The sequence below is a fragment of the Solanum verrucosum genome, unplaced genomic scaffold (genome assembly GCF_900185275.1).
Source record: "Solanum verrucosum unplaced genomic scaffold, falcon-dt-bn FXZP01000150.1, whole genome shotgun sequence".
Taxonomy (NCBI): domain Eukaryota; kingdom Viridiplantae; phylum Streptophyta; class Magnoliopsida; order Solanales; family Solanaceae; genus Solanum; species Solanum verrucosum.
This window is the reverse complement of record NW_026020371.1, coordinates 669075-680442: the sequence shown is the minus strand read 5'-3', so window position 1 is coordinate 680442 and position 11368 is coordinate 669075. Positions and strand designations below refer to the sequence as shown.

At 32.3% G+C, this 11368-nt stretch overlaps 1 protein-coding gene across 1 annotated transcript; it reads right to left on the bottom strand.

Annotated features, from left to right (window-relative positions):
- LOC125838390 (uncharacterized) lies at positions 1-2000 on the bottom strand. The gene is made up of 5 exons (XM_049517458.1): positions 1268-2000; positions 1030-1154; positions 756-809; positions 591-649; positions 1-76 (listed from the first exon to the last, which is right to left on the bottom strand). The coding sequence occupies exons 1-5, from the start codon at positions 1998-2000 to the stop codon at positions 1-3; spliced, it is 1047 nt and encodes a 348-aa protein (XP_049373415.1).
- Between the last annotated feature and the right edge of the window lie 9368 nt (positions 2001-11368).

The following is an 11368-nucleotide window of genomic DNA, read 5'->3' as shown; positions in this document are numbered from 1 at the left end:
TTATCGTTTCCCGCGGTACCACAGCTCTAGTCTGTTACGGTCTGCTGCTCGTTGAAGGCGCGACTCCCTAGCTATCCTGAATCAAATTATGAGATGGAGTTTCTGAGTAGTTACCTGTAGAGGCGGACATAGCGTACTAAATTGGCTTGACTACAAGCGTTGGCCTTTCGGACCCTTGGAGTAAGAACCTTGAAAGTTACCCGAGTTCTTGGCTCTTTCTGTCAATGCCTTAGCCTGACCGTCTCGCCTTACCCCCTTTACTTTCTTCACAAAGTCTGTTACCTTATTAAAGCTTCTCCATGCATAGGTCATATGAACAGATAATACCTCCAACTCAGAATTTAGTCCCCTAATAAATAAACGAATCCTCTCTTCCTCAGTAATCACCTAAGTTGCTCGGACTCGGGTGTGGGTATCCGAGACAGATGCGAATTCGAGAGTTGGATTCGGCAAAATCCAAACTTTAAGATTCGTGGGTGCGAATCCAAGTATGGATACGAGTGCGGGGATACGGCTAAAAATTTTCAATATTATAAAAATATAGTTATGAAGATATTCTAAATTTGAAAGATATGTTGTGATAAACTTACATGTATTTTGTAGAATTCAATCTTCCATTCTTCAAGATGAGATTACTCTTCCATTCTTCCTACAAAGACACAACAAAATAGAAACTAAACATTAAAAGCATTTAAAAATTACAATAGAATAAATATAACTAAAAGAATCAATAAAAATTGAAAAGAAGAACTAACCTTAGAACATGGATAGTAACTCTTGTCTCTTGAAACAAAGTGAAAGTGAAAATACTGCAATTATTAAAATTTAATATATACACAAAGATAATTATCCACAATTTAGATATTCATAATTACTAATCAATATTCAATACACCAAGTAAAAGTGTAAAACATACTATTTAACAAAAATCAAGAGATTGTCTCAACTTAATCCATAACTTAAAATTAACATAACAACAAAATATTGTCAATTATCAAGTTATTTAATTAAGTTAGCTATCTCTTCCACATCTCCCTCCACTTCTTCCAAATCTTCAAACTCTTCCTCAAATAGCACACCTTCAATTTGAGGTTCATCTATTGAAAGCTCGGTTAGATCATTAGTTGTCTCATCAATATCAAATCGATCTCCACCTAAAATAAATTAAAAGGAATAAATATATTAGAAGATTTTATATAAAAAGAAAAAAACATCATTTAAACTAAATAATTGAAGAAAATAATAAAGAAAATATAGACATACCAACATCCCATATATTTCTCTTTCTTGCGAGACAACAACCGGAGATTATAATGTACAAACACTACATCTTCGGCTCTTGAAGTTGCTAACTTATTTCTCTTGATATTGTGAATCAAAGAATATGTACTCCAATTTCTTTCACAACAAGAGGAAGAAGCCGGTTGAGTAAGCAACTTGTAAGCTAATTGTTGCAAAAGTGGAGCCGAGACCCCATGATTTGCCCACCAAGAAAGAGAATCTTCATACATCATAGACTCAATCACGTGAGGCTCACTAAAATAGCCACTTCCGCTACAAAAGGATCCATACTCCAATGAGACTTGTTTCATTTCATTAGAATCTTTAAAGTACCTTTGAAAGCACTTGACTCTATTCAATGAAATTTCACTATCTTCATTAGGAGCTAGCTTTCGAATTCCATTCTCTCCTGGAAGGCATGATTCATGATAATATTTGGGAACCAAAGAATGTGTCATACAATGTAGAGGTGTGTTACTTTTGTTCCACCTAGCCACAAGAATATCATGAATAGTATCAAAAAAATTTGATTGACCGGAAATGAGATCTTTCCCCTCATGCTCAAAGATGACTTTCTTGACCATCTCAATCATTGAGTCCCACATATCATAGATGAGATGTAATTTTGGACCATTAATATCGGCACTTCTTAGCATATCAACAATTGGTTCCGTAAATTTCAAGAAATAATCAATACTATCCCATTTTTCATCATTCATTATAAGGGATTTTATTTCACGTGTTTTGGCTTCAATTCCCTTATCCCTCTTATAATTCTACCATTCATCATCCATGACCATTTTCTCCAAAGAAGATTTCACTTTGTGAATTCGGGTGGTCATAATGATGTGTGAGGCAAATCTTGTTTCACCAACCTTCAACAAACACAAATCCGAATATTTTTGAAAAAGTGCATGTGCCAAGTCATGGTTCACAACAAATTTCTTCAAATTACTCACTTCACTAAGTAACTCTAAAATCCATTTACAATTAGTAAAGTGAGGTGATTTTTCCGAAGGTTGGCACATATTTTTCAAAGCTAGATTTAAACAATGAACAACACAAGGAGTCCAAAATATATGAGGATATTTTTGCTCCACAATAGTACCGGCAAGGTTCATATTACTTGCATTATCCGTAATAACTTGAACAACATTGTTTGAACCTACATTTTCTATTGCTTCAATAAATAAGTTAGCAATATATTCACCATCTTTTACAATTTCACTAGAATTGATTGAATTTAAAAACATTGGACCTCCACTAGATGATGCCATTATATTGATCAAAGGTCGTCTTTTAGTATCGGACCATCCATCCGAACAAATCGACAATCCTTTCTTTTTTCATGTACCTTTAATTGGTTGCAACTTTCTATCAATATGTGTTTTTTCTTGAGCTAAAAGAGTTGTCCTCAATCTATTATATGATGGGGAAATATAACCGGGAATGGAATTTTCGGCTAGAAACTTAGAATATTTTTTAAAATAAGGAGAGTTTGCAAAGTTGAACGATAAACCTGATGCGTAGAATATCCTAGCGGCTAATTTGTCGGTCGTATTTCTCTCATAGATGTCGAATGATTTTCCTATAGCTCCACTACTCGAACTCTTTCTCTTTTTTTGTTGAATTAAATCAGTCCCCTCCGGAAGTGATATATAATCAGCTTTGTTTCTTGCATCAACTTGAACAACGGTTCTTTTTCTTTCGGCTTGTTCATGCTCCATCTTCAAAGTCGCATATATATCACCACTACTTTCTTTACATATTTCAACACCATGACCCGATAATCTCAAAAGATGTACTTTCACTCTATTATATGATCCCGTAACTATTTTATTGCAATAGTTACAAGACCATGTTCTATTCCCACCCCCATTTGGAGCAATCGAAATAACTTTCACATGAATCCATAGAGGTTTATCATCAAAATCTACTCCTATAACTTTTGTAGGTCTCATAAAATATTTTCCTTTTTGACTACTTGATGCCATCTTGTTAAACAAAGGAAGATGAATTTATTTTTGGTTTACAGTGAACTTGAATGAAAAAACAAAGAAGAAACTACTCTACTGGAAAAATGAAAAGATTTTTGGTTTTAGGAGGGAAAAGTTGGTGACAATGGAATGATTTTTGGACTAGTTGATGGCTGATGGGATGTCATCTTTTTGATGTTACTCTACTTGGAAGACTTTTTGAGCTTTTCTTTTTTTCAAGAGGGGTGTATGTATTGTGTACATATATTTTTACTATTTTAATTTGAATTGTTTTTATAGTTCTAATAGAAATAAAATTATTTTATCTAATTTTAATTTATGTGAGATCGTTTGGATAGAATGTTTTTATCTAGCGAGACATGATCCTTGATCTGGATATGATATATATATATATATATATATATTTCTAGTATTTCGATAGTTCGAAGCTTATAATGATAGAAAGAATCAAAAGATCTAGTAAGACGGGATCCTTAAAGCGCTTGTATTGATATGATGAATTAAGTGATCTAGCGAGACATGATCCTTGATATGGATACGATATTGTGCGTGAAACTATATATATATCTATATATATTTCTAGTATTTCGATAGTTCGAAGCTTGTATTGATTGAAAGAATCAAAAGATCTAGTAAGACGGGATCCTTAAAGCGCTTGTATTGATAGGAAGAATTAAGTGATCTAGCGAGACATGATCCTTGATCTGGATATGATATTGTACGTGAAACTATATATATATTTCTAGTGTTTTGATAGTTCGAAGTTTGTATTGATTGAAAGAATCAAAAGATTTAGTAAAGATGGGATCCTTAAAGCGCTTGTATTGATAGGAAGAATTAAGTGATCTAGCGAGACATGATCCTTGATCTGGATATGATATTGTGCGTGAAACTATATATATATATATATATATATATATATATATATATATATATATATATATATTTCTAGTATTTTGATAGTTCAAAGTTTGTATTGATTGAAAGAATCAAAAGATCTAGTAAGACGGGATCCTTAAAGCGCTTGTATTGATAGGAAGAATTAAATGATCTTGAGAGACACGATCCTTGATCTGGATATGATACTATGCGTGAAACTTGATTTGGTTTGGTTTGGTTTGGTTTGATTTTTCTCTTTTCGATTTGAATTTTTTCGGTTCGATTATTTGGTTATGTCAATAATTAGAAACATAATCAATATATTTGCAATTTTTTTTATATATATATATATATATAATTTGGTTTTTTTCGATTTCTCCCTTCTTTTTTCTAGAATCCGAAACCAAAACAAGAAATCAATCAATATAAATATTAATCCAAAATTAAATTTAAAAAATAATCCATATTAGAATTCGATTCAAATTTAATGTGAATTATTAGCATGTATTTAAAAATGTTTACATAATAATAGTAATATTAATCAGTAATTAATTCATGCAAGTAAATATTTACACATAAAGCACCTTTCAAATAAAAATCTCTATAATATTGTTAGATCCCATTTTTCAATCCAACTCGTCCTATTTATATGGACAAAATATTTATCTTTCAAAATATTGTTTCCTTCTCTCCTTTTCTAACTTCTCTTTTCCTATTTTCTTTTACATGTAAATTGTAATATTTCTTCATTTCATTTTCTCTTTATATATATATATATATATATATATATATATATATATATAATAGGAGAGGTGATAACGCTTACGTGTCAGCACCACAAAAAACAATAATTGTTATTAATTAAAATAATTAATTATAAAAAAATATTTGTTACTAAATAATTATTTAAAATGACACGTGTCATTTTAAAACTTCCCACTACTCCACAAGTTGATAAAGTATATAAGTTTTTTTTTTTAAAATAATAATTAAAATTGTTCTAAAAATATGCAGTTGTAACTAGGGGTGTACATTCGGTTTTTTGGTTTGGTTTTACACTATTTGGTTTGGATTTTCGGTTTTTGGTTTTGTAAAAGTGTAACCCAATCCGATCCAAAATAAATTTGGTTTGGTTTGGTTTTCCTCTATTCGGTTTGGCTTTCTTCGGTTTGGTTATTCGATTATGTCAATAATTAATAACATATATAACAAAAGTAATAATATTTAATCCATTAAAGATACTTTCTAATATAAATCATAAATAAAACTTAAAACACAATACTTATAAGTATACCTATTATAGATGTAATTCAAACATAAAAGGGAGAAGCACAAGTACCCCCTAGACTATGATCGAAATCTCAGAGACACACCTTAACTAAATTAAGGTCCTATTACCCCCTTGAACTTATTTGTTTTGTAATTTTGTACACCTTTTGACTTATGTGGCACACCACGCGATATATATATATAATATATATATATATATATAATTTCGTTTTTTCAGTTTTTCGATTTTTATCTTTTAAAATCTGAAACCAAACCAAACAAAGTAATTTATTAATCCAAAACTAATCCGAAAAACCAAAAAACCAATCCAAATAAAAATTCGGTTTGATTTGGTTTGGTTATTCGGTTTAATCCGAATAGTGCACACCCCTAGTTTAGTTTACGTGAAAATTTCTTCTTTGTTTTATTTTCTTAAAATTATTTTTATTCTGACAATTAAAATTTAATAAAAATAAAAATAATAATAATAATAATAATATAATAATAATAATAACAACAACAATTATAATAATAATATAAAAAACATCCACTTAAATAGGACGTTTTGATCGTTATTTTGAAAAAAAAAAGTAATTATCCAACTAAATAGGGAGTTTAAATATTTCCCATTACACTCCTACTTCTAAACAAATTGAAAAACTTTTAAATTAAAATTATTTCTTTTTAAAAAACACACTAACTATTGTTTAGTTTACATTAAATAAATATCTTATTTGCTTTTATTTTCTTAAAATTAAAATTTTATTTTGACAATTAAAATTTTAAAATTCAAAAACTGAATGCTAAACAATTAAATAAGAAATATGAAGTTAAATTTTTTTAGATATCTCCATCATTATTTTAAAATTTTAAAATTGATTGTCAAAAAATTAAATAAGAAATATCTCTCTCTCTCTCTCTCTCTCTCTCTCTCTCTCTCTCTCTATATATATATATATATATATATATATATATATATATATATATATATATATATATATATATATATAATATTTCCAACTGAAAAAACTTTTTTCTAACGTCTCTTTTCTTATTAAGTTGATGAGAATGAAAAGATTTTTGGACTAGTTGATCGCTGATGGGATGTTTCTTTTTCTGACGCTACTCTACTTGGAAGACTTTTTTATCTTTCTTTTTTTCAAGGGTATATGTATTGTGTACATATATTTTCAAGAAAGATTAAAAAAAAGACTTTGTATTTCCTTTACTTTTTGAAGAAAAAGCTCTTTTTTCTTTTCTTCTCTTCTCTTTACTTTTTCAACTTTGTCTTCTTTACGTCGCATCGTCGTCGTCAGAGCCGGAGCCGGAAACTGATTTTCTCTTCTTTCTTCTCTTCTCTGTACTTTTCCAAGCTTTGTCTTCTTTACGTCGCCGGAAACTGATTTTTTCTTCCCCAAATCTTTTCTCGGCTTCGGTCAAAGTGTCCGGATCGGATTGACCAAATTTGACACGCACCCCACACCCGCGCCCGCACCAGTGTCGCGTCGAGATGGGTTCGCCTGCAAATATGAAGAGTCCGCGCAACATAGGTAATCACCAACTGTGTATCATATCTAGACAAATCATGGAACTTGGCCTCATAAGCAGCCACAGACATACCAGCTTGCTCTAAAATCATGAACTCATCCTTCTTTCGATCTCTCAAAGTTCTAGGCACATACTTCTCTAGAAACAGAGCATGAAATTGGGTCCAAGTAAGTGGAGGTAAAGTTGAAGATCTACATTCCTTATAAGCTCTCCACCACTATGTAGCCTCACCTTGAAGCTGAAAAGTCACGAACTCAACCCCATGCTGATGGACAATTCCCAACTTATGAAGCCTCTCATAGCAATCTAAGATAAACTTGTAAGCATCCTCATTCTCAAAACCAAGAAATACAGAAGGCTTTAGCTTCAAAAACTTAGTCAACATCTCATGCTCATTACCAGTCATAACAGAACCCAATAAAAGACGGAAGAAAGCATCATTACTTCCAGTCCCACCCACCTTGGACGCATTGCTAGCAACATGGGGATTAGTAGGAGCTTGAGCTACTTGAGCAGAAGGAAGCACTCCAGGACCAACCAACCCTCTCAGGAATGACATGATCTGTTCAGCTAACACTGGGTCAATGAGAGTAACACCGGTAGTCTCAGCCTGCACCTCTTCCTCTTGTCCAACCTTCTCAACATTTTCAACCTCAATATCATTTTCTATCTCTTCATGATGCACATGAGGGGCCTCATTTTGGGAAGCATTTCTGACTGGTACCCCATCTCTAGTAGGCGCCACTCTTCATCGGCCTCTACCCCTAGCTCTTCCTCTACCCCTGCCTCGACCGCGACCTCTCGCTGCAGATTCCTCAACTGGAGCATTGACGGGAGCTATGGGCCTGACGCCGTTAAATCTAGTATTAACCATCTGCGGACATGAGAGTGAAGGGAGTTAGATACCAATTGGAATAAAGTCATAGCACGAAATGAGACAATAGAAAACATAAAAATTTTCTAAAGTCCTATAGCCTCTCCAAGAAAAGTAAAGGCGTTCCCGTACCGTCCCGCAAGACTCCACTAGACTCATTTTGGTACATCGAGATCAACGAACCTTAGCTCTGATACCAAATTTGTCACAATCCAGACCGTCATGATTGGCACCCACACTAACCCTCCGGTGGGAGAACCACTAATACAACCCAAACTAAACAACTAAACCAAAAACTAAAGCACTTAAGCTACGGAAGCAAATTAAATAACTAAAAATTAAAGTTCCCATAAACTTCCAAAAGATCTAACAACTAAACAATGCGGAAAATACATCTAGAACCTGAAAGTCAATGTACCAAAACATCTAACAAGATCCATAAGTCTAACAAGAAGAGTTACAACCCCAACTAATAAACTAATAACTACCTAGAAAAGTCTAAATCCGAAATGTGGACATAGACGAAAGAAGAACTCATGGCAGCGTGGTAGAACTGGCTCACCCTTGAATTTGAACAACGATCACCGATCTTCTAAGCGAGGTCTGTATTTAGCCGCCTGAAGATGCCCTGTACTCAACAAAGAAAGAGCAAGTGTAGTATCAGTACATAACCACAGTGTACTGGTAGGATCACGCGGCAATCCCACTAAGTGCATCAATCAATACAACAATATAATCACATGCAAAATATCGAACATATACAAGATTATCAACATGTACGAGCAACAAACAACTTAACATTTCTCAAGATACACAATTATGACAAGTCATTAGTCCTCTCATGGAACCCAAACCCAAACAGTTAGCATACCAGAACGTGGCCGATCCAATGTTTATGCCAGAACGTGGCAATCGATCCCATAATTATGTCGGAACGTGGCAAAAGATCCAAGTTAGTGTGTCGGAAAGCAACACCCAATCCATTCAATAAGCCACAATCATAATCACAATCACAAAGTACATTCTCATAATCATACAATCAAGTCATGATTCATGGCATTCATGAGTCATATATCCTCATTTACAACAAGTGTGATCAATAATGCAACATTCCATACAAACATGTATCATAATGAAGCAAAGACAAACATACATTACACAATCATAGAATCACAAACATCACCTACCTCAAAACAAGCTTGAAATCATAAAAAACTTGATCCTTCCCTTTCCAAATTCGTTCCGCTTATTCTTGGTCTACAAACTATCAATATAATACGGGAATGAATAAACAATCACTAATTACCCGAATTACTAACAATTCTAACAACCCTAGATCATACCCATGATCCCAAGTATCCAAACTAGGGATTTTTCCACCCTAGTTTCTAGATCAAAATCCTCCCCCATCGATAATTTTTAATTAGATTACGTTCTACAGTTCGAAAATGGATTCGGGGAGTAAAATCTTACCTTTAACCTCAAGAATGATGGAAAACTGTCAAGAATCGCCTGGGGTTAGTTCCTTAGCTCTAAAAACCAAAAAATATAGAATAAAGACGTTTTGGGGTTTATTTACGACCTTAAGTCGCGTCTGGCCCGCCACAATGACCCTCACCCCACTACAGCGGCCTCGCTAGAGCGACCAAAACTACCGTCAAAGCGGCTTGCACGAAACAGTGAGCTATTTTAATAATTCCAAGACCCCCATTTAACAACACGCCTTTAACCAATGACGCTCATAAAATACCGTGCACGCTAAGATCGATTTCGGAAATTCTACTCACCCGAATTCAATTCCGTATACGGATTCCTTAACGACTTATCTAACTACTCATGTAATCAAAATCATAAATAGATCACCCAATTGCTACTAGATTTATCTAGACTTTAATGACTCCGATTTCGTTCAAATCTAGACTAGGTTGAGAAATTCTAAGTTACTACGAAAAAGTTTTTCGACCCAAAAATTTTCCCCGTTGGATTTTCCATAACGACGGAACCCGGTCGTTACATAAATATTTCTGCTCCTTACAAAAAGTAGAAGCAGAAAATTATTTTTTTTGAAGACTAAAATATCACTTCCATATATACATATATTTACCAATATATTGCTTATCAGTTAATTAGCATATCTCATAAGTTTGGTTAAATTTCATTCAAAAAAATTATTTATTATTTTATATTTTATATAATAATTTTTTATTGTATTTTATGTTTATATATTATTATTTTATATATTATATTCTATATATTATTTTACTTTTTATTTCACGGAATTAGAAATAAAAGTAACAACAATATTTTTGTAGGATTAAAAAATGAAGGGCTTTATTTATTTTTGTGGTGAATTTTTTATATATAGTGGTTTAATTTGTGGAATGATTTTTAAATTTATTTTGCTTGATATTTTTAATTATATTTAAGGCATTATATTAATATTTTATTTAATTATTTGTTTATGTATGTATGTATAATATTGATTGAAAACTCGAATATGAACATTTTAATTTAATTTAAATTAACAAATTTCTAATAGATATTTAAAATAGTTTCTTGTTTGCAACAAATTTTAAGGTGATAGAAAATAAATTGCAATCACAAAAAAATATGAAGAAACATAATTTTATTGATAAACATAGTTCGAGTACAATTTTGTTTCTCTCTTGATACTTCTCTCATAAGATATTTAATTTATCCATTGATTCTTCTCTAATAAGATATTAATCCATGATTCGAGGGTCATTTGTATCGTATTCCTCAAATTAGGATGATTTGAATTTGATCTCCTTATGAATACTCCATGAATTTGCAGAATATGCAAGATGCTTTTTCAAGGGAATATATTACCATTTATATAGGCATGAGCTAGGGTTTAGCGTTGAGTAGCCTCCAAAAATTCTAGTTGAAATTGAACACACATTGTAGAGTCTCAACTCAATTAAACACGCCTTGTAAAGTCCCACAAAATTCCATTGTCTACAAAGGCCCCCTGCTTCAAGGCTTGTCGGAGTGTAGACTTGTTGAAACTCAAAGACGAGACTTGAAGTACTCATTCTTCCATCTTTGCAGTTTTGTGAGATCAGATTTGCAGATTTGATCTGTGAGAGAAGAGATGAAGGGTAGATTTGGTCACACATGGTGTGCCAAGTTGTTTGCAACAAATTTCAAGGTGACAAAATAAATTGCAATCACAAAAAAAATGAAGAAACATAATTTTATTGATAAACATAGTGCTGGTACAATTTTGTTCCTCCTTTTATTCTTCTCCCATAAGATATTTATCTATTGATTCTTCTCTCATAAGATATTTATCCATGATTTGAGGACCTTTTGTGCGTATTTCTCGAACTAGAATGATTTGAATTTGATCTCCTTATGAATATTATATGAATTTAATGAATATTCGCTATGACTTTTCAAGGGAATATAGTGCACTTTATATAGGCATGAATTAGGGTTTAGGGTTGAGTAGCCTCCAAGAATCCTAGTTTGAATTGAACACATCTTATAGAGTCTC